Source organism: Centrocercus urophasianus, unplaced genomic scaffold (assembly GCF_019232065.1).
Source record: "Centrocercus urophasianus isolate 14NV4802_14NV808 unplaced genomic scaffold, USGS_Curo_1.0 seq_10, whole genome shotgun sequence".
NCBI classification, from domain to species: domain Eukaryota; kingdom Metazoa; phylum Chordata; class Aves; order Galliformes; family Phasianidae; genus Centrocercus; species Centrocercus urophasianus.
The window spans coordinates 56192174-56216394 of record NW_024884142.1 but is presented as its reverse complement, the minus strand read 5'-3'; the positions used below and the strand labels follow the sequence as shown (position 1 = coordinate 56216394).

The following is a 24221-nucleotide window of genomic DNA, read 5'->3' as shown; positions in this document are numbered from 1 at the left end:
AAAGAAATAAAGGCATTGAAAACATAGAAAATTTCAAAAGCGTTACTGCATTGGCCGGGAATCGAACCCGGGCCTCCCGCGTGGCAGGCGAGAATTCTACCACTGAACCACCAATGCTCACACGCTCACTGTTTCCGCGCTATCTCAGTTGAACACCGCCACGGCTGGACGGCCCAGTCTTTATACGAGTTTTCAAATGGCGCCGCCTCGCCGCAGCCGTTTGAAAGCTCGCGCCGGCCGTTGGGGACCGCAGCTGAGGGGATTTCACAGCACGAGTTTTGCAGGCCTCTCCCCAGTGCTGCTAATTCTAAATAACGTGAAGCCCTATCTGTCCTTCAGTGCTCAAACACAGAGCGAGAATTAAACCATTTTTATCGTGTCCTCCCCCTCCCCCATACACGCAATTAACCACCTATGGCCCAGCTGCCCCCCATAGGAGTAATTTCAGCTAAAAGTACAGAGTCCCAATTTCTTATTTGATTTCGCTGATTTTTAAACTAACTCAGTTTGTTAACTGCCTAGAGAAGAGCATTCCTTCCACACAGTCGCTCTGTGACAACCTAGAGCTCTTCAGATTATCTGTCTCTTTCACCTTTAAGACAAATGTAAGCACTGCGATAGGGTGCATCACTTCAGAGAAGGAATAGCTCCATGATAGAATTTTATACATAAAAAATAGACAACATCTTAATGATCTTGATGGTAGTGGTAGCAGAAGTTAGGGAAAGAGCACCAATGAATTCAGCTCTTGAACATCAAAGTGCATACTTCTGAGAACAGGTTACAAACATTTATTTTGTTAATCAGTAAAGCTGCTGTAGTAAGGGGAGGTTCTGGGGAGAGAAAATCGAAGGAAAACAATAAAACAACTGCATTTGGACGATTACTGTGCACATTTCACATCTGATTAACCAAAACAGAAATCTTTTTTTTTTTTTCAGTTTTTCAGTTATTGTATTCTTGTACTTCTCACTACCCCAGTAAATGTTACGCTACAAAAACTGCTTCTGAGAACAGAACGAGTTTCTGAACTCTAAAAGAGTGTAACTTATTACCAGAAGCTGACAGTTATACTGTCCACACATTCTGTAATTCTCTTGCTCTGCAGTAACTTTACAGTAAGTGTGGTGTTGTGTCAGTGCAACCCCGTGCTCACAGCGCCCAGGTTGGGGCCTGCTGCACTCACAGCTGAGTCAGCAGGGCAAGCAAGGCTCACTCAGTTCTTCAGCTATCTGGTACTGACAGGAACAGGAAACCTGGCATCCTGCACACAGGAGAAAAAGAAACTCCAGGATTCCAGCTGTAAAAGATGGTGTAGAAGATGCATGTTCTTTCCATGCAAACGTCAAGGGGACTTAGTGTTTATGGTTCAACCAACATCACACAGCACTACAAAACCCAAATGTACCAGCAGGCGTTTGAATATCACACAGCAGAGTACAAGTATGCAGAAACATGTCAAAAATGGGTGTCCAGGCTGTGACACAGACAAGCACGGAACACTCAAAGACTGGTGAGTAACTCAGAATGGTCATGAGATAATGCAAGACTTTTAAGTTTACTAACAAAACACGTAATAAATAATTTGCTTGAGCAGAACTGTGCAGTGGTCTATGTATTTTAATTGAAGATCCAAAGGAACTGTGACAATCAGAAGGATGTTTATAATACAAAAAAGACATTATATATACACACATATACACATAGATATATCTATATATGTGCCTATATAGATATATATAAATCAGTAAACTTGAATAGTGCCTTTATCAAGAGCATCTTAAGGCATTCAAACGTTTTACTATCACGTTGACCCAATTTAACATCTTTTTGCTTTGGCTGAACTAAAGCAAACATTGTAACGTCTGATCTGAAATGGCAAAGACATCCGAAACCAATGCCTAACGGTATCTTCGGTGACAGCAGCAACATCTAAGAACCCATCCACTGCACTGCCTATTAGCTAAACAATATTAAATGAGACTACATTATTCCCACTCACAGCTTTGAGCTTTGCAACAGCAGAAGGCAAGTCAGCCTCAGTGACTTCCTAGCCATATATTCTATAGAGTCTATTACAAACTGAGGATAGAAAAGATACAGCAAGAGGGCCTGCCCTAGGATAGAATGCCACTGAATATCAAATAGTATTTACAATACAGTATACGATTATAGAATATTTTATAAATACAATTTATATGTATACAAGGACACATATGAGAAATCTGTTTTCATGCTTTACAGAGAGAAAAGTAATCTGAACTAAAACTCACTGCATAATTCCACAGCTGCTGATTAGGAGCCTTTTCTCTACTGCCAGTATAAAGCAATCCCCAAGATGTGTAGCCAGTACAATACCCATGTTTTAAGCAGCAGCTACAAAGAATCTCAACAGACTCAAAGTGTGTGAAACGTGACGTTTCAAACATGGATAAGGCATAGTATGTTGGAGAGTTGCACCATCATTACATGAGTAACGTTTTCTTTTCAGAGAAGAACACGGACTGAAACACACTGCATTTTTGCAAAGAAACACACAGTGCTTTAGCATACGGACGGCAAAATTCAAACAAGGAATATTACAACTTCTAACAAGGTAACAGAAAATGCTAGAAGCATCTACCAAAGTCTAAAAATGTGAGCTCTTAGTATGTTTGTTTCAAAATGGTAAAATAATATTTAATATTTCAGTATTTGCATGTCCTTAAAACACTCAATTTCTTTTATTAAAAGCCATCGTTTTTGCTCATACAGAATCGCGTGCCCTTGCAGGACCCTTCTGGGTTGTTGTTTTTGGTGGGTTTGTTTTCGTATTTTAAACTCGCTAGCTAGACAGCAGTAACAACATTAAATAGGAATATAATAACATAATATAAAGCAAGCAAAGGAGAAATATACTCAGATAAACAAAAGCAATTTTAACAGTCAATTTAATAATGAAGAACTGACATTATTTTCTCTGCAAACTTCACAAATGGTAAGGTAGGTTTCATTAAATTACCTTTAACTAGCAATATATTATACTTTACTCCAAGCAAAGTAGACCAGTTTTACTGGGATACTTACTATGAAAGAGGATAATCTTTAAAAGTTTATTTACATTGAAAACCATCTTTTTTACATAAAATGGAGTAGCTATACACTGCAACCATTTTATAATATTCAAACTAAATGAAATTAATCTTAAAAGCTGTTCTGTTTCAACAGCTGTAGAACAGCTGGACAGAACATGAATTATTTTATTAAGCTACAGCCCATTTTCACTGTAGAAAATATCTACCTGGTTACGAAAAGCACTGTCTTTTTTTTGTTTGTTGGTTTTTTTTTTTTAAAGCATCACCTAATTCTAGACACTTCTAAGGAGAAAGGTGAATTAAAAAAAACCCTCTTGTGACAAAGTCTGTTTATGAAGTTTCCACACTTTTTACTCACCGCAATTCACTCCTCCCTCAGCCCTCATAAGCCATTTTTTGGACCACACTGGTTCACTTCAATGAACACACACTACAACAACCGTCCAGATGCTAAAGACCATTTTTCACACCGAGCCAATAATTAGCATTGTAAATGGTTGCACTGGCACAAAAACAGGTATTGAGCACAGAAAGGCAACAAACAGCTGAAAGTGCACGAGAATTTCTTAGACCAGTTTAGTGAGAAAACTGAATTAGTAACTGAAGTTTGCTGCAAGAATAGATAAAAGGACAATGCAGAGGCACCAAATAATAACTTAAGAAAGCACTAATACTATAAAGTACATTACTACAATAAATTTGGAATTATCTATTGGAATTCAATTCCAAGAAGGATGGAGGAAAAAAAAAGGAATGAAGTTTACTACAAATAGTGCATTTTATTTACTGCTCTGTTGAATTCATAGAATAGAGCAAGATGGAGAGAAATAAAAGTATAATTCTTTCCGCCTCTCACCTGAAACTCCTGGTGTTCTCTCAGGGAATTTTTTTCACAGGTTTGCCTTGCTTCCTGCTCCTGGCAACCTCAGCAGGCTCATCGCCCTCCCACCATGAGACCAAAGAATCACCTGTTCACCTGCTGTGGGAAGCTGTGAAACAGGAATGCAGAATATGCAGCAGACAGACCCAGGTTACCAGTTCTGTTCTGAACTGGGCTGTGAAAGATGAACCACTGAAAATGTATGAAGGAAAACTAACAGATCAGATTGGGTGCATGACATTTCTCACACACTGTCACTAGGAGGAAACTCATTAAAAGCAAGGGAAACTAGACCCTACAAGAAGTCTCAAAAGCCATAATTTCTGCTCTTTCTCATCATTACTTCAAACATATAATAAAGAAACTATTCTAAAATTTCGCTTTCAAACTAGAAATTCCAACTGAAGTCATATTTTTTAAAATGCACTTTACAGTTCTGTTGTAGCTGGAAAATTAAACTGGATTTCAAAAAGTACTTTTCCTTAAGCTTGCTTCCTCTCAAAACCATAAGAGAGCTGTTGACAGGAGACAATCAAGTTGTTTCTGAGCGAGGACCCCTGCTCACACACTACAGCATTACTAATGTCAAATTCAATTATGTATTTTAAAGACCATTTCTAACGCTTTATCACTTCACAATGACAGTACAGCCAAGACGCTTTCCTGTTTGAAAGCTGAGAACTATGCCATTACTGCAGCAGCTGGAAACGTTTCACCAGATAAGATGGCTCAGTTTTCACCAACACTGAATAAATATACTAAATACAGTGAGCAGTGTGGGTATGGGGAAGGGGAGGAAGAGGCTGCCAAACTTATCACGTAGCTTCATTAGTGTAAATTTAGTTTTATATTTGGTCAATGCAAAGGAAGAACTGTCATTAAAAAAATCTGAAGCAAAGACTTGTTTTTTTAAAATTATTTAGTATATGTACAAATAGATATCAGGCATCACTTCAGGGTGAAAAAAATAAATCACTATTTCCTATTTTAAGTACTTAGAGTACAGAGATCAATGATAAAATTCAAGTGATAATTTTTTCACCTAACATCGAATCTCTTCTAAATTAAATAATTGACAATGTTGGAATAAATTAATTTTTGAAAAGGAATTTCCTGGATTTTGGAAATGTATTTTGGAAAATGTACAGAGATGGAAAGCAAAGACAACTTAGTGTTTAAAATAACAATAAAGAACGTGCATATATTCACCCTAGCAATCTTCTCTCAAGTCTGTTCAGAGAAAACACTTATCAAAAATGTCAGCTGCAAAATAAACTGTTTATTTAGTGTTTACTCCTCTATTAAACATAAACTAGGTCACGATTCTGAACCCCTCTACCTGCTTGTTCTTCATCATCAGACTGCTGGTCTGAGTTCTGGGAACTGCTATACTCATACTCAATGGGCTTTGGGTTGTTGTACGGGTACCCATTGTCATCAAAAAACCTTCGGAACGTGAACTCATAAAAGGCATGTTCAGGATGTTTTCCATTTTTGTACCACCCATTAAGCGTATCATTTACGTTTCCTTCCTTATCATCATCACTCCACAATTTATCTGGATCGACCGGATCGAAGTTCGACGTGTCCGTAGGATGAGCGATTTTGGGAATGTAGAAAGCTGACTGCCGCCGCAGATCGCTTGAAAAATCAATAGTCTTAAAAAAGGGATGAGCTTTTATTTCATCTGCACCATTTTTGCCTAAACGATCTTCTGGCCCTCGGCATAGTTTAATAATAAGGTCAGAGGCCTCTGGAGTCAGCTTAGCTTGAGGTGGAATATGAAGGGAAGTCTGCCAGTTGATAACCTTTAAAGCAAGAATATATGTTATTTTATTTACAACTTCGCAAAAAAGAAAATCCCCTGTGAAAATTAAAAAGATCACTCAACAGAAGTAATGTTTTCAGAATGATGAGGGCAAACATGAAGCTGTTTTTTCAAAAACAGAACACTTTCTGTGAAAATCTGTCAAAATTTAGATAAAGTTTATTCACAGCCCAGATCTAAACTAGAGTCTGGCATGGAATATACCTGCCATAAACACACAAGATATCACAAAAAAACAGTGCCTAACAGGGCTCACAATCTTAAAAGAAGGTGAGATGAACGAATTTTTAATTATTTAATTTATGGGAAAGGTGAACAAATTTAAAATTAGACATCAATGCAGAAGTACATTTGGGCCTATTAATATCTTGGGAGTTGAATGCTGTTTTGTAAAAATGGTGCAGCAGAAGACTGCAGAAGCCTTGTAGTCTCTCTTGAACCAGGTGAGGTCAGGGAAGGGAGAGACCAACAGCTCTGAGTTGCCAGCAACCCTAAGCAGACACACTAAATTGCTCTTCCTCCATCCCCACATGCTGAGCACCTGCAGACACTGCAAAAAGGAATCTTCTGCAGATAAGTGAACATGGAACCCAAGTGGTGGCAGAACACCACTCAGATTGCTGGAAAATGAGAAGAAAGTGGAATTAACTTCTTGCACTCACTTCTAGTTATAGAGGATGGCTAAGATCTGAACTGTGATTTGACTTGGTACAACTGCAACATAACCAGATAAAATGCATGAATGTGATTCTTAAAGTCCCCTTACAAAATGAGCAACCATCACTGTAACAATTACAATACTGTCAGTTCCTAACATCCTCGAATAGAGCAGCACTCTCAAAAAATCACCTTTGATTTTATTATAAATTAGAAAGATCATGTCCATTTCAACCTTCTTTTTTCAGCTTTTTCTACCTGTAACCATGAGATTTTTTAAATTACCTTCATCTGTGTTTCCAGAGGTGTTTGTGCCAGGAAAGGAGGCTGGCCCACTAACATTTCAAAGAGAATTACTCCAACACTCCACCAGTCACACAGCTGTGTATAACCTGGAAGATAAAAAAAAAAAAAAAAAAAAAAAAGAGTCAAAGCCTCAGTATATATTTAATCCTGCAAGTTTGCAAGGTATTTATATTCAATATAGGAATCTTAAATGTATTAATAGCTGTTTTTAATCAAGATATATACTTGGGGGAAGCAGTAAGAAAGGTGAAGCTGCTACTGGAATGCCAGTTAAGTTGCAGGAAGATTATGATAAAAATAAACGCATTACCTGTTCGCAGCAATACTTCTGGTGCAATATAATTAGGTGTGCCAACAAGGGAATGGGCCAGACAGCGCTGGTGCTGACGTGCAGCCCTACGTTCGAGTGGCTTCAGCCGATCTCCACATCTGCAATTTGCTGGGTCACCCCACTCATTGCTGAAATCCATGCTGTCCTGACGGGCATGATCGCCTGCAACGGCGTGAGAAAAATGCCAAAACTGAGACGGGCCATTTCAGAGCGTAACTAGAATTAAATTCTCTTCATTTATTACATTTTCATCACAAAATAGAAACTATTTCACAACTCAAGGAAAAAAAAACTGAAAAGTCTTAAAACATCAGGATTTTGACTTTTTGCTTATGATACAAATTACATCTGAGAAGTTAATTTTTGGAGTAATTATGAGAAAGTTTGATTTCTCTGAAGTTTTTTCTTAAGGTAACAGCTATATAGTGACTACATAGTGTGTATATTGTTCTTGCTGTTACACAAAGAGAGAAAACCAACATTTAAAGCACCAATTGATGCTAATTACCAAAAGAAAAATCAATGAGTTTTTATTTATGCCTTCCAAGTAATCAGTTTCAATCTCTTATCTGGAATAATGCAAACCCTGGCTTTCTCTTGAGAGACTCCAAAGTAGCCTGGTCTAACAGTAATTCAGAAATTCTTTTCTAAAATAAAAACAAGCCTCTAAGAATTAAAAAGTCATCATTTAGAGTTTTAAAAGAAATCAACAGTTACAAGGATGCTTGGTGAAAGATTTTCAAGAACGATCAATCTAAAACATCAGTCCTATCTTCAGAGTAGAATTAGAGTTGTTATCTACATAATTATGCCACTACATCTTTTCTCTCCAAGTTACAGAAGATACTAATGGGACAAACTTTCAGCATCACAGTTTATTTCTTCCCTCTTAAGCAATCAATGCCTACCTACACTCAGAAATGCTTCCTAAATGTTGTCTTCTGTAATTTGAATGGTGTGCAGAAACACTGCTAGATGCTTTAAATGTTCATGAAGGCAACGCTACAGTCATCTTTTGACTCGTTATTATTTAACTATTTAATTTCTTCAAAAGAGTAACATGCCAACATCAACAACAAAAAAGTTTTACATTTCTCTTACCACTCTGGTAGTATTTTGAATCATGGGTCCATCGAAAACCTGTACAGAGTCCGAAGTCAGTCAATTTAATGTGACCATCGCGGTCTATCAAAATATTATCAGGTTTAATATCTCTGTGGATGAAGCCCATTTTATGAACGCTTTCAACTGCGCAGGTCAGTTCTGCTGTGTAGAACCGTGCCAGATTTTCTGGAAAGACACCCATTCTAATTAGGAGACTCATCATATCACCTCCAGGAATGTAGTCCATTACAAAGTACAAATTGTCCTTATCTTGGAATGAATAGTACAGACGAACCACCCATTCGTTATCAGCTTCCGCAAGGATATCCCGCTCAGCTTTAACATGAGCAACTTGATTTCTAAGCAACACATCTTTTTTTCTTAGAGTTTTTGTTGCATATAAAGCCTTGGTATCCACTTTTCTTGCTAGGCAAACTTCTCCAAATGCGCCAACTCCCAGGGTTTTAATTTTTATAAACATGGACTTGTCCATTTTAGCTCTTCTTAACCGAATGTAATTAGACTCTTTCTGGCACAACATTTTCCTCATTTGATCTCGGGCTTCTGGTGACAATCCAACCTGTGCAGCAAAAGAGAATTGCATTTGAAGAGTGAATAGTACTCTTAGTTCTAAGTGATCTTCTTAACATTACAAAACTTAAGCAAAATAAACAAAATACTTATATATGAGAGACTAAGAAGATCCTTTTAATCTTACTTCATGTCTTTGTTTCTTAGCTCCTCTTCCTAAACAATAGGAATAGTTATTTTCTTTGTGAAATGTTTTACAAAATACTGTTAAGTACTACCTGCCCTGTTTTTTATTAATCAGAATAACAGTGTGCATTAACTGTCTCCCTGATGCTTCATGCAGAGCAAAAACCAGCCAAGACATGCAGAGGAGCTGCAGTGGGAAAGGCTTCTACACTACCCTAGCTGAAGCGGTGTTACTAATCGTCCTGGCCACATCAGTGTAATCTCAGTTACAGGAGGGGATACAACGCTCCCACGCTCATGTCTATCTACACCAGGCAGAACTTTAAACCTTGGCACTGTTTCCTATTGCCCGCCCAACCCCAGGGCACACCTCCACCACAAGCCCAGGCCCAGTCTTCCCTCCTACCACAAGTTCCACCTCTCCCTAACAGGGCCTCGGTCACGTTCTCTCTGCTGCTCTCCATGTACCGGTAAGCTGGACGGAGCAGCTTCTTGGAAGTGGCTCATCCCTCCACCCACTATCATTTCTCAGCAAGTATCGCTATCTTGAATGAACATACCTGGCGCCTGATCAGTACCACTAGCACTCTGACAGCTGAAATACTCACAAGCCACGTGAAACTCACAGCCTAAAGCACAGAAACTCTTATCTACTATAACCACGCTAAGCATTCTCATCGTATTCCAACCCTGGTTCCTCCTACTGGTTGTTTTTCTGGCTTCAATTCCTTTGAAGCATTCCAGTAGCATCTACTAAGGAGAATTTCAGGTGCTGGTACCAGGATATCCCTTCATTTTAGTTTTAACATGAGAAAATTTTTTCTTCAGAACTGTTATTTCCTTTGTGATGTTCCTACCACAGGGCTTTATGTTCGTTCCTTCTTTTGTTTTCTGTAAACATTTTCAATCCTTTTCAATTGTTTTTCTGCCCACCTGGCTTGTTGAAACTGCCAGCCAACAGCACTGATTTGCCAGTGCAACCTACAGAATACTTTTTCCTTTTTTTTTTTTCCTGGACACTCCAACCATAAAACGGAACATAAATGAATAAACGAAACCCTGTAGACACAACGACAGTTGCTCAGCACAAGTTTCCAACTTCTTAGTGTCACAGTATTTTACTGATGCTTGATACCAGATGGTGCAACTTCTGTCCCCGAACACTGCAATGCTTAAGATACTATCTGCATAATATTACCCCAGGACCATCACCAGGATTAGATAATCACTAGCTGAGGTGTGTATAAACTGTCTGTTAACAGATGACTCCTACGCTTTGCCCAACTTAAAATTTAACTTGTGACAAAACATAATATGTGATTGAGAAAAAAAGGAGTCATTGAAAGACCAATTGGGTATCACTCAGTATCTTACACATGCCTTCAGTATACCATATATCAATCACAAAAACAAAACAAAAAAACACGCACTGTTGGAGAATCAGAGAGATTTTCTTACAAGCATAAAAAAAAAAAGACTACAAAAAATTTACAATCAATAGCAGTAAGATTTAAATAGAGAAAGCTGGCTCAAATCTGAGACAAATTTTTTCATCTAAGTCAGAAAAGCAGCAGTTAGGTAGAGCTAGCTTCAGATTAGATTTGGGAAATACATTCAACTCGCTACCTCAAGTACAGCCAATGTGTGCAACTGACCTCCATGTTACCGTAGGAATACCAAGGCAGTGCCCTTGAAAAGAGAGATACAGTGGAAAGCACCTTAAGTTTTCTGTGGATGAAGTGCTTAAGGTACAGTTCAATGCAGAAGAAGGCATTTCTGAAGAACTCAAAAGATCAAGAAGACATTTTTTAAACTTCAGACAACAGAGCATCTCTCAAATGCCCCCTGCACCATTAGGTCTGCTTCAGGGCAGTGCCAGTTGCACACTGACAGAATCCCACCTGTTAGATAACTAGCAAAGAAAATGGTAACAAAACACTAGGAGGGAGTTAACCACAGCAAGATATACAAAATACAGCCTCCAAAATTCCTGTTGCTTTCTCGTTGTTGCATTCTAACAATTTTGTTGTAAAATCCAAATTACATAGCCTAATTTGGCATCTATTCACCCAAACGCAGTCTTCACTTTTTCCTATGCCATTCATTAAAGTAATGTTTGTCACAAACTGACCTCTTCCCACACTGCAATAATTTGCCACAAGTCTTCTCAGCAATGGAATTTACCAAAAATTTACTATTTTTGTCAGGTGCATAAACACACAGGTACTCACATCTCTTGTAACTTCTATTTAGCAGCAGGCACAAGTTTCCTGAATTGCTATCTACTATCACACCATTTACTCTCATTTTACTTTCTTCTCATCTGTTCCCTAGATCATGACTACTGAAGTTTCTATTTGTGATATAGATATCTAGCATAACACTTGGGCACGAGTGTAAAGGAAATAAATTCACACATTTAAATTAAATATTTCTGACAGACTTCCACTTAGTTCCCTAAAAGGCCCAAAAGAATACAAATCCATCACCTATCCAAGAAATAGCATCTGCTGACGGTAGGTACTTCTGCTGGGATACATTCTGTGTTCTTTTTTGATTTTCAAAATTCCTACCAAGGAGGAGAAAAGAGGGGGATCGATACCTGTTTAATCCTCTTAACCTTCCTAACAGCATGCAGTGAACTAGTTACCCGTACTCCTTATCATGAAGGCCTCAAATATACTACACTGTTGTGGGAATTCTGTCCTACAACCTGATGAAAGAGAAGAGGTTTGTGGCAGTGTAATACTGCATTTCCCCTGCTTCAGTATGCAATTGAACATCCCAGCTTTTAATCTAGCATAAATATTATAAAATGTATTTCATATAAAAAGACATTCACTTAAGTGTTTTAAATGTACAAAGAAAACATTCAAGAAAGCTTACAATCAGTGTCTTTGCTTAAGTAAGACATGATTCTGATACTATGGAACAACACAGGAAGAAGGGAAAGTGAAGTTTGCAAATCAACATGAGTTACAATCTTACTTTTCAGTACTAAAAAATAGTCAAAATAAAATTCATGCTTAATTTTGATGCAGGATTGCATGCAAAGACCTCTAAAAAGGGATCATGCTACTCTTTAATAAAAAAATACTGTTGCTCCAAAAATCTTACTTGCCTACACAGGAATGGAGGCTACAGAGTTCAGGAAAGCTTCCCACACCTTAACAGTTTAAATCAGCTGTTAGTGGAAGTGAAAAGGAAAGAGAGAAAACTAAGAATAAAGATCTAGAAAGAACTTCAGGAAATTTTGCTAACATTTACATATCTTATGATTAACCAAACATAAAACACTACAGCTTACAGTAGGAATTTTCAAAGAGTAAAAAACATGGATTTTAAAAGCAGTGTTTCAAGAAAGTGGCATTAGCCAAGTGCATTTATAAAAGGCAGATCACAATTATGTCCAATTTTCAACTACAGCTGCTAAGAATATATAAAATGCATCTCAAATCTTCATTTCTGCTCGTCTTAATAATCTACTTCTCCTGATTTTCACTTTTGAAATTACACATAAACACATCACTTTTTTAACCTTTCAGATTGTTTCACAAACATGAAATCTCAGGAACAGACCACTGACTTCAGGTATGCACAAAGAAATTGCTTCTATATATTCTTGCAGGTGTTTGTTATCATCCCATTCAGTTGCACCTTGTTTGAACAGACACCCTTAAGAGTCTGGATTATAAAATACTTTGCCAAGAAGTACCACATCACTCTCATTTTAGAAATATAAAATTAAACACTGTTTTTTAAGGTATGAACTTCAAAAACCCTCTTACTAGTGAGAACAAACTGGAAAAGATATCATTGTTTAGGTGACTATATAAAAGGTGCACCAACTCATCCCTGCAGTGTTTGCTTACACACACCTACACATACCATTAAAACACTGCATAGAGCTCACTCAAAAGAAAAATTCTGTTTAATCCTGAAAATAAACTATAAGCCAAGTAGTTAAATTTCAGTTCATACAGAAATACTGCTTCTTCTGCCTTACCAGTTATAAGCCATATGAGCTGTGTTTAGACACAGAAACCTTACTTCACAAAACTAATTTTTAAGAAGACAATGAAGTACATAAGCAAAGTAATAGAGAAACTGCCACATCTGAAATACAAAAAACTAAGCACAGCCCTCAACACCAGGCTGTACCACAGTGATCTTTCTATGTACCTGTACTATTTGTCCTACCATTAAGGCAATTCTAGTCAAAGACTTAGGAGAAAGAGTTTACCCGCATCATTTCATTCTCCAGTTGTTTCTTCCGATGTAAACGTTGCTGATGTGACTTGAGTATATTCTCCACATGCTGCTCCATGAAGAACTTAAAAGCCTGAGGGGAATAGCTCTGAATACGAGACTCTCGCCGTTCTTCATCTTTCTTGTTTTTTCTGACAGGAACGGGCGATGTTGTAATTTGTTTCTTTTCTTTGTCTGCTGAATCAACACATTCATAATTCTTTTCGATCTCTTCCTCCTTAGACGAAACGGGTGGTTCCTCTTTGCTAAGCTTGGGTCCAGTTTCATAAGGATGGACAGATGGACTCTGGTGTAACAAGTGTTTGGGGTAAGGTGGGGGTGGACCCTGGTAATTCGGAGCCTCTGCAACAGGTGGCATAACAGCCATGTTTGTAGATGGACCCTCGGAGAAGGGAATGGGCTGAATGGTTTGTACTGGTTGCGGCATCCAGGAAGGGTGAGATGGTGCTAAGGCAGTCTGCAGCTCTGGCTTTAACACACGCATACTTTTCACTGGCTGCTGAATAGGAGCTGGTGTTATAGCTGTTACTGTAGTGGCTGAAGGCTGAGAGCTGCTAGCGTGACTCTGTCTACTTCCGTGATGGTTGTTGAAGGAATTCGACCGTGCTGGAAGGTTGGGTTGCCATGCAGGGATTTCGTGCCCATTGCCGGGTGATGACTGCGGCTGCACAGGTGGAGGCTGTGACCAGGATGCAGGTATTCCAGCCACGTTTGTATTATAAAGTTCCATGTTGTGACTATTTCTATTTGGCACCAACATTGTTGGAGGAAGATTCCCATTGGTGTATGCTGAAGGGGGAGCAGATCCCCCTGCCTGCATTTGTAGTGCTGTAGGACTCTGCCTATTAGTTGAGTTCATTGGATATGGAGGTGGCTGGCGAGTAACCGAGTTCCCAGACACAACATTCTGGTGAACTATGAACTCTGCCTGACAATTACCATTTTGCATTCCAGCCCTTCCTGAGGGAAAGCTAAACTTGCTGTTGGCAGAACTCTGCATGATTATTGGTTGCCTTCCAATGGGGACAGCACTCATGCCTCTCTGACCCTGAGTAGAAGAATTCATGGGTGGTGGATTCATCGGTGGAGGTGGATAACCGTCCTGCCACGCACCTGGTGGCACTGGAGAAATACGGGTGATCACATACTCCATGTTCCCAGAGTAACGCTTTGTCTGAGCATTTGGTTCCCAGGAAGGTGGCGGCGGCGTGGTTCCTCTGGGAGGGGGCGTCTGCCCTCGAGGAGGTGGAGGAGGCGGCGTGACGCTCCTTATCTGGGGGAGCGGTGGGGGATTCACTCTCTGTCCATTGCCAGGGTGAGCCTGAGCAAATGCTGCAATGCCAGATCCAGATAGTGGCCTTCCCACATCAGGCTGAGAGCTGGGACTTTCTGAGCGATAAACTACTCCGTCTGCCAGGGAAGGGCCGTGCCTCTGAGGAACCAAGGATTCCTTAGAACCCTTCCAGCTCTGCTTGCGGTTAACCGACTGCTGTACAGTCCCTGCTTTTACAAAAAGATGACAGAGCATTGCTATCATTTCAGTAAAAGAACATGCTAACTATGATAACTTTGCAAGTAATAATGAAAATTACAGCTCAATGGTAGCATTTAACTAGCTGCTTCATACAAGCTCCAACTACATACAAGTTCTGCTTCAGAGGCTAACTGAAAATAAACGCTGTATATTGCTACTCTTGACTATCATTTTTTCCTCACATCTATATTGTGGATTTAAAACAATTTTAAAGAGATGACTGTTGAGTATTCAACTTTAAGTCAAATAAAAGTTTACTAATTTGTGAATGGCACATGACTGAGAAAAAATACAAGCATCACAACAACCAGGGGCAAAAATGACTGAGATCTGAGTATCATTCCTTGAATATAATACAAGGATGTTGTTTAGGTGTTGTCCTGAGGGACATGGTTCAGTGGGAAATATTGGTGATGGGTGGACTGCATGATCTTGGAGGTCTTTTCCAACCTTGGCAATTCTATGATTCTGTGATTCTTAGACAAAATGCTAACAACAAGCAGATATTAAAAAGTCTTAAATTGACATCAAAGATACTGATGTTTCAAAAGAATTCTACTATACACTTCACAAATAATCTTCAAAGCAAAACCCTGTATCTCAGCACCTCCACTCCTCTACTCTGAGCACATGACAGAGTATGCCATTTGTATTTTTCACCAGTAAGAACAGTTAATGAGTTGAAGTGCCATGAATATACCTACCTGGTGGTTTCATACCTGCGTTTACAGGTCTTGCTGCAGCTGCAACCATCTGTTCCCGACGAGGATCCTGGTAGCTCATTTTACTGATAAATTCGATGGCTGCTTCTATACTACGATTGTTAGTTTGTCTAAGGGCTTGTATAACCATTTCCTAAAGGGAAAATTAAATACAAAAAGTTACTAAAAATGGCAAGAATAATGTAAATCATGAGAATTTAGCCAAATATCCTCCAGTAGTTTTACCAAAGTACATAATGATTTCTCTCAATCAACTTAAAAATCAAACAAGGTCTTCTCCAAAACAGATCCTCCAAAAAATTAATAGTCTGGATCTTCCAAAAAAACCCTATATTTTGATATTAACTGTGTCAGTGTGCTGTTCTTACAGTTTGTCTATTCTAGGTGTTTACTAGTTGTACGCATTACTCAGATAACAGATAGAGGTCCCATCTAACTTAACTTATTCTATAAAAGATATCCAAATGTGACATTCAGTTCTATTGCATTTGCTCATTTTTCCTCAACCTGAAATGTCAACAAATATCCGTTAGCTTCTCCTCAAGTATTTTTTTACTAGTAAACATAACAATACTGGCAGAAATTCTGTTATTTTTGTGGTGGGGATTTGCTGTGTTCTTAGAGATCCAAAGAGAAGCTTTGATCAGATGACCAATCCCAGGTTTGTCAATGAAAAATGCATTATGGATCAGTGGTGTTTCTCTGGACTTGAATGAGACTGAAGTCAAGAGGTGATTAAAAAAGTCAGGCATTCCTCTCCCATTTTTATTGAATGGTACTGTGCAGTTGGCTCAGAATTTTAAAAAAATATATATACAGAGTGACTCCCTTTAATTAACCACACTGCCTTCCAGTGATCTGTTATGGCCATACTTTGTCATATCAACGCCATCATTTCAGTTCACATTATTTTTGAACAAGTCACCAAGTTACAGCAGTATATGGCAGGAGGGCTGGAACTGGATGATCTTTACGGTCCCTCCCAACCCAAGCCATTCTATGATTCATCTACCAGCAAAATCAATGGGAAGTCCAAGAGGGCTCAGAAGGGAAGAGGTCAGTATCAATTTCAAATTCAAACCCACATTTATACTACATATAACATACATACTACATCTGTATGTTTTTGACATTGTGAATGCATGAAATACGCACAGCCTTCAGAAACAATAATAAAATGGACAAAACAGAGAAAGTACATACATATAGAAAACAAGATAGCCTTGATGTTTACAGAGCAGGTGATGTTGCTGGATCAAAAGATACAGCATTTGATCTCATAACTTTTTCATGAGAGTTACACCTGCAACATTTCAACTATTACAGGCAAAGAAGTACGTTTTCAGCATCAGTATGCTACTGGATCATTGTGCAAACAGAAGGTTAGACTGTCTGTAGTATTACATTTCCAATGTGAAAATGTTTTTTTACAGGGCTCATCATCCATTTCCACCTAACTACTCTAATTCTCTTCGTTTCAAAAACAGATTCACCAGCTTTTCAGCAAAATTAGTCTACAATATGCAAACATAAAGTAACAAGTTCACATCATCAATCTATAAAGTTAGTATAAACTTAAAGTACAGAATGAGCAATATTTTAGATTAAATTTAAATTCCATGTCCACTGATCAGAGAACATGAAGAAGAGCCAGCCAAAAGGTCTCTCCTAATGAAGAATATTTTATAGTCACCTATGTCAGACGAAGTATTAGACATCTTGGAAAGTATCCCCTTACATAGAACACATTTGAACTGAACTTCAATCTCAATAAGACAGATTTCCTGTAAACAATTTAGGATGTCTTTTTTTAAATGAGTAGAATGAACTACATTCTTCCATTTTGTTCTTTTTACAGTACTCTATTTAATAGTATAGTGTACTATATTTTCTACTGCTCTCATTTTACCACTACATATACAGACACACATACACACAAGCATATGATTTCAGCTTTAACCCTGAATACTACAGACTATTAGAAAAGGTGACTGGAGGAAATGACCAAAACTTCTGTGATACAATCAATACATACAGAATGAAAAAGGCAGGAATGAACTTACCATGTTCCCAAAGCTCAAGTGATTACTGAGCCTGCAATACAGCTAAGACCTTGCTCTGATTTAAAATAAGCTTTTATTGTTACTTCAAATCCATTTTGAACATGCTAATAAAATCCCACTAAAACTTAATATAGGTTCTGACCAGAGCTAAGCAAAACAGAAAATGAAGTTGGCATCCACTAGTTAGTTTGCTTCTACTGTAAATACAGCAGATTAGAAAATCTCTGGCAATGCACCAGAGATCAAGAAAGTAACGTCCATGTAATCTGCTAAAGCAAAAACATACCTAACATAAATTAGAAACAGCCCAATCTGGCCAAACCATAAGCAGCTAATGCACTCAACTACAATCCTGTTCAGAATACCCAGCTCAAAATACCCCCTTATTCCCTTCTTGTCTCAACCCCCTCACTCTGAAAAATGCTATCAGTTGTATCTGTTCCCTGGTGGTGTCTGCAGGCCACTCCTATATGGACTATTGTGGAAACACAGCCATGGGTTATCATGTGGCACAAACTGCTTACGCTGTCTCTGTCTCTGAGGAAGAGATCCATGTAATCCCAAGTGCCCTGTGAATTCTTGGTTGTATCCAAGAACAAAGGGCAGCAGACCAAAAGGTTTCAAGACACAGAGGCCTCCAACAGAAATACCAACTTGAGATGCTTTCCTAGTTTACTATCCAGCAGCTTGGGAAAGTGACTGAAAACTCATTCTGTAAAAATGGATATGAGAGCTAATCAATTTAAGAAAGCAAAACTACTCCAGCAGCAAACCACAGATAAGGAACAAATCATTACAAAATCATTTATCATCATAAAATCCTTCCATGCTTACTGAAAATCAAGCTTGGTCTTTGCATTCGGGCAAGCCAAAGGAAAGTACTTTTTTTTTCCACAATCAGCACCTCATTTTGTGACATTATTGAGGAAATACCAATTCATAGCTTTAGAGAAATTTGCTCCTCTTAACCTCCCTGTGAATACCAAAGCATCGCAGAACTTATGAGCTGGCTGCTAGGGCAGTCAGCACGCTCCTGGAAAGGGAGCCCCAGGGTGGCAGAGTGGTTTGCTAGTTTGTGTTTTGTTTTTATCTGCTTTTCAGGTTTACAGAGAAGGAGTGAGAATAGGTATAACTTACGTAGATGTGCAATTTCCAATAAAGACACAGGAGCTCTAAGTATATTCATTTTATACTCCTAGAAACCATACTTCAAACTTCTTTCACATACTGAATGAATGGAAGTAAGTTTAGTGCGTACTTGTCTAATGTTCTTGGGTTTTTGGTGGCTTTTTTTTTTTGTTTTATAACAATGATAGCAGAATAGTGACTTATACCCATGATTTTCAAGTGCTGTGATCTTAACATTTTTGTCTTCAGAACATAACTGCAGAGAAGATAACCTGAAATTGCTTTTATAGTATACCTTGTAAAATATATTTGTCAGGGGAAAAAAAAAAAAAGAAAAAAAGCTATAACATTTTTTCTTCACTGACTTTCCACTAACAACAGATGTGAAAAGATCATTAAAATTTAATCCTGAAATATGTGGTGCTGCCTTTCACTTTGGAATGGCCATACGTTATCAACATGTTTTAGTTGTGCACAATCTAAAATTCTGGTGAGTATCAAAGACAAAATCCATGTTCTGAAGTGTCCAGTTCTCTCCGTCTAAAATGGTTTATAGAATTAAAACAATCCCTACCACACATACTGCAAATGGTGCAAAAACTGAAAGATAGCCAAATCTCTCTAAATCTGTTTCCCTTCTTCATTCCAGCTTCATCAAGTTCTAATTAGAACTCCACCAGATTTTACAGCTATTTTGCTTATCATATGCTGTTTAAACATTCCATGACCAACACCTCCTCCAATACACTCTGATAGTTTATAGTTAGCAAAACATTAAAACTTGAATATAAAATGTTTCACCTCATCAAAGCCAGCAGCTTGTAAGTCTTGCAGCATTTGTCGATTAACTTCTGATGTTCCTTTGACAGCTGAAGTAGTCTCATTTGCAAAGGGCAGCAGTGAGTTTCGTATCTCCTGCAAAACTTTATGATATGTTACAAATTTGGGGGGATTTCGACCTTGTCGAGGATCTTCAGATGACATCTTCCCCATGCTGAGATCAGCTTTAGCAGCATCTGAGGGTTTTGGTAAATTCCTGAGGCTCTCTCGTATTTCCTGTAGCATTTGCTGGCTGCTGCCAGTATAGTTACTGGCAGGAAAAGTCTTAGGCCTCATCTGTCTATAACCTTCTGGCTTCTCAGTTCTCTTCATGAAAACATGTATATATGCAACCTTCACCAAGGACTCGCGCTAATGCAAGACTCCAGAAAGGCTGGCTGGTAGTTTCAGAACACGTGAAGGCAGCGACTGTTTGCTGCTAAACTGTGATTCTTGTAGTGCTGAAGTGTGTCACAATCCAAAGCAGCTCTCCTGTTAAGAAAACAAACCAAAAGTCCCATTACACATCACAAGTAAAACATTGACATGCAGCGACGCCTTCGCAGTTAGTACAGGTATGCTACCCAAATTCTTCAGGGAGTCTTTACATAACGCAAACCAGGAACTTTGCTGGGCTCCTAACACTCCTTTAAAGGAATGTCATAGATGCCTCAAGTTTGAACAGACAGGAACTCAGGGTGAGGTTCAAAGCCTAAGGAGCAGACATGACTGCTAAGCGCGCTTCCCCCACACAGCCCCATTGCTGGCTCTCTGCCTTCCCTGTCTGCTGTTCCCATTCTGTTGCCCACATTCTCTCCATCACCACTCTGGAAAGCTGAAGGTGCCTGCTCCACTTGCCAGGCAGTCAGCTACAGCATGGACCAACATGCTGGCTGTTCAAAAGCCCTGACACCAAGCTCCATGAGCAGGTGGAAGCACAAAGTATGTATATAACTACTGTGATTTATCCATTCTCCACCAGCCACATATATAAAAAAAATGGCCAATCTCATCACAAGCAACTTTATGATTTCTAGCATCATCTTCCACCTAATCTTGTTTAAGGTCTCAGTTTTCTAAGGCTATCACAGTCTCTCAGCTTGAGCCTTCTGGATCCAGTTGTATTTTGTTAGCAGTTATATATTTTTTTAATATAAAGAAAGATGGGTGCAGGAGGATAAAATAACATCAAAACTTTCTTACTGCAATATTGTTTAACTGAGAACATAACTGTGACATTTGGTAAGGAAAACAGAAAATTCTGCCAAAAACAAATAACTTCTGCGTTTTGAATGGCCTGACTCATCAGGGAAAGAACTCTGTGCTCTAAAATTTCTGCCTTTGTGCTGTGCATTAGCATGTACTGTAACCAGTACAGCAAAGCTATAGAGACTAAGGTGATACACTGAGAGGTTACAGAGCCTCCACCTCTTCAAAGCATCCTGGAATAAACCTTCTGCAGTCCACAGAGGCAGATCATACACTGAAGGCAGTACAAGACACAAAAGTTACATGTTTTAGCACTGTCTTCAGAGGCAACTAGAGAATGATAAAGCTTAACTCACACTGCTTCTTTACCACAGCTCAACACCCAACAGATTCATGCACTCAAATTTTGCCTTCCCAGTTTTCTGAAGGATTCTTTCTGAGGATCCAGATGCTTGTAAGCATCATTTGTCTCTTGAAGTACTGTGTAAGTGTTTCTCATGACAGACATTAATTAAACACGTCTAAGGAGTTTCAAACAGCCCACATAGGAGCCACTTTTTACCTTGGTTTCACTTCCACAATATCTGCACTGCCATAAACCAATTAGTGATTCAACAACTGAGGAAGAATGTGACACGCAGCTAATAGGAAAAAGAACCTTCTGACACCCATACACATTATACAGGTGGCATACACACGCTACCCATACACGAATGAAATTGGAAAGCTTAAAGAAGACATAAACCAGGCTTGCAAGAAGGAACACAAAGGACCACCACCCAATGCCATTCACCTTGGCAAATCACTTCATACTGTATTTCTTGAATGGAACTGCTTAAACCTTCGGAGCTGTAACTGCACCCACACTTTCCTTGCTCTGTGGTAGGTACAGAACTTTAAACAAAGCTAGTTTCCTACTGATATTAAAGCTTTTTCCTGCAGTCTGGTAGCATACAGTTCCTCAGTACTCACTGAATAAGGAAAAGATTATCAAGCATCTAAGTGAGTTTTAATAATAAACAGCGAGGTTTTGTCCAAAGTATTAAGAAATCTTGATTCAGCAGAAAGCATGTCATGAGAGCAATTAAAAGACAATTTAGTTTTGCCCACTTTCAAGATCATTTTCAAAACACGATGTTTAAGACTGCATTCAAAAACACTTGGCTAAAAATGCTTTTTCCAAAGAAAAGGGAGAAATTCTACTAGAAAATACTTTCGCTTGGCATGTTCCTTTTTCTTCCAAGAGACCTGCTTCAGAACATAAACCGGACTCACAAGTGCAAGGACACATGCTAACAGTGTCTGAAGGAATCCTCTCCTCCAGAAAAGCAAAATCTCTATGTGAGTTCATTCAACAGTATTTAATGACACAGCTCAGTAATTTCAGTGCAAATTCAGCCAAAATTAAGAGCGATTATTAGTTCACCATTGGCAGGGTTATCCAGCTAAAGCTCTGCCAGCATGAAGCAGCCATCCTGCTTACCTGCCACCGCTCACCTGGGCCTGTGCAACTGCATGTAAGGCTGCACAGTGCAAATCAGGCTGGGGCAACTTACCCAGATAACAGTCACTTTTTGGCAGGTCTTTTCTTTTGACAGCAGGATTGAGCAATAACAGTTAGATGCCTATGTTAAACAGCAGTCTTAATTGCTTAGAAAGCCATTTAAACCTGCCTCTCAGTTTAACAAAATCAGAGAAAGCAAGCATTACATTGGCTACAGCTAACAATGCTTTATGGCTAAACTTCAAAATTCAGGACACCTCCTCCTGAAGACATTTGTACACTGCAAAACAAGAACATTTTAACTGCTCAGTAAGAGATCGACCGGAGTCGTTCACCTCTGACCACAAAGAGCTGACTGCACCCAAGGGAAATGACACGTACCTATAGAATCACAGAACTGCAGTGGTTGGAAGGGACCTCCGGACACTGTCTAGTACAACCCCCTGCTAAAGCAGGTTCCCTACAGCAGCTATTCCCACTCACTCTCGTGTGTCCTTGAACCTAAGTGATATACCTGTTTGTCACTAGTACTTTCACTAATGAAGCTCCCTAATTCCCTAAATTAAACAAAAATTAAGAAAAAAAAAATCATTTCACCCTGAAACTTTGAAATGAAAAGTATTTTCTACTATGAGTCAAACTGTAAGAAAAACAACAAACAGTTGTCTTTACACAGACAACCATGAAAGGCTGGGCTTCAGAACGGGCAGCTGCATGAAAGCACAGCACAGTTGCATGCAACCGTCAGCACCTTCCAACTTTTTTCTGAGGGAAAAGAAAAGCAACACGTGGCTTTCCAGCAAACTTGTAACATTTTATATCTAAATAACTTTGAACACATTTAAATATTCCTATTCTCCCACTGACCATTGAGCACCATATTGTAAGCTGTCTTTGGTTCCACTTCCATACCCATTGCAGTAATTTATTTCTGATCTGAAGACTTGTCACTAGGAAAACCAAAGCAAACCGACACAAGAATTTGGGAGCCATCAACTTAAGTTTGCAGGCGCTCGATTCAAACTAAGGAGAGGCAGCAATTCTTTCCAGCACTTACAGCCACCGAGCTGCCTGCCAAAGGACGCGCTGCCAGCGCCGAGTGCCTCCAGAGGAGGAGGAAAGCACGGCGCAGAAGGGCGCACTCGGCGCGGCAATGAGCGCGGCTCGGGGTGCACGGGCACACGGCGCTCTCAGCCCGCCCCGTTATCTCCCGCGGCGGGACGCGGTTCTTCCCACAGACGGACGCTCCCCGGCCGCTCCCGGCGGCGGCAGGCCCACGCGCTGGGAAGGGCGGCGGTCGCCCCGCCGCCCCCCGGGGAACGCGGGGAAAGAGCGGCCGAGCGGACCCGCGGGGCGGCAGGATCCGGACCCGGCTCGCATTCCCCGGCGGAGAGCTCGCGGCCGTCCCCGCACCGAAGCCAGGCCTCGGCTTCCCGCTCCCTCCGTCACCGACCTACCTGCGGCGAGAGGGCGGCGGCGGCAGCGCCCCGGCCCCGCCCGCGCGGCGACGACCGCCGCGGCCCTCCGCGCTGCCCGCCGCGGCCGCTCGTTCCCTCCGCCACGGCCCGCCGCCGCCGCCACGGAGCTCTCAGTTCGGCGCCGCCATTTTGTCGGTGTCTCCGCCGCGGAGGGCTTCCCGGATATGGGCAGCTCCCGGCCGCCCTTGCGCGCCCGGCGCTCCCCCCGCTCCCTCGGCCCGGGCGGGGAAGGGAAGGCGAGGCGAGGCGGGGCCCGGGCCGGCCCCTGCCGCGGGCTGCCCGATGGTTGGCCCCGGGGGCTGCACTTCTCGGCAGTGCGCTGCGCACAACTCGGGAAGAAAAATTGAAGACCAATAGCCCTCTTTGCAACAAGCCCCGCTGTCCAACGGGGTGCACAAGAAATTCAGATCAGCACATTCTTACAACGGTAGGTCGAGTGCCTCTGCAGACAACTTGAAAGTAACGTAAAGCTCGTTTGATGGACAACGTCTCTTAACAGTCGGTCACATCATCTGCTGCTGCCCCAATACTGGCACTGCCCTCCATAACCCAGATCCCACTCAGAATCGATCCCAGTTACTCGTTTACCTTCCTGTGC

The 24221-nt window shown here is 40.2% G+C and overlaps 1 protein-coding gene and 1 non-coding gene across 5 annotated transcripts; both read right to left on the bottom strand.

Annotated features, from left to right (window-relative positions):
* Positions 1-46: 46 nt before the first annotated feature.
* TRNAG-GCC lies at positions 47-117 on the bottom strand. The gene has a single exon. It is a non-coding gene; the product is annotated as a tRNA-Gly (tRNA).
* Positions 118-1602: 1485 nt separating this feature from the next.
* LATS1 (large tumor suppressor kinase 1) lies at positions 1603-23645 on the bottom strand. Of its 4 annotated transcripts, none has more exons than XM_042818311.1 (8): positions 23603-23645; positions 19415-19924; positions 15405-15555; positions 13141-14669; positions 8178-8760; positions 7056-7238; positions 6725-6831; positions 1603-5762 (listed from the first exon to the last, which is right to left on the bottom strand). In XM_042818311.1, the coding sequence occupies exons 2-8, from the start codon at positions 19763-19765 to the stop codon at positions 5256-5258; spliced, it is 3411 nt and encodes a 1136-aa protein (XP_042674245.1). In that variant the 5' UTR covers positions 19766-19924; positions 23603-23645; the 3' UTR covers positions 1603-5255. The 4 variants fall into 4 exon arrangements, with proteins under 4 accessions (XP_042674245.1, XP_042674254.1, XP_042674263.1 ...); XM_042818320.1 differs by having other exon boundaries at positions 13141-14666; XM_042818329.1 differs by having other exon boundaries at positions 15420-15555.
* Positions 23646-24221: the final 576 nt, after the last annotated feature.

What these genes read in the sequence shown, in the direction of transcription:
- LATS1 (XM_042818311.1), bottom strand. Translation starts at nt 19,765, where the DNA reads ATGAAGAGAACTGAGAAGCCAGAAGGTTATAGACAGATGAGGCCTAAG. An exon ending in TGGAGAATGAAATGATGCGG is followed by an intron (nt 8,761 to 13,140) that starts GTAAACTCTTTC and finishes TTTGCTGCACAG; the next exon opens with GTTGGATTGTCACCAGAAGC. An exon ending in TTCAAAATACTACCAGAGTG is followed by an intron (nt 7,239 to 8,177) that starts GTAAGAGAAATG and finishes ACGCCGTTGCAG; the next exon opens with GCGATCATGCCCGTCAGGAC.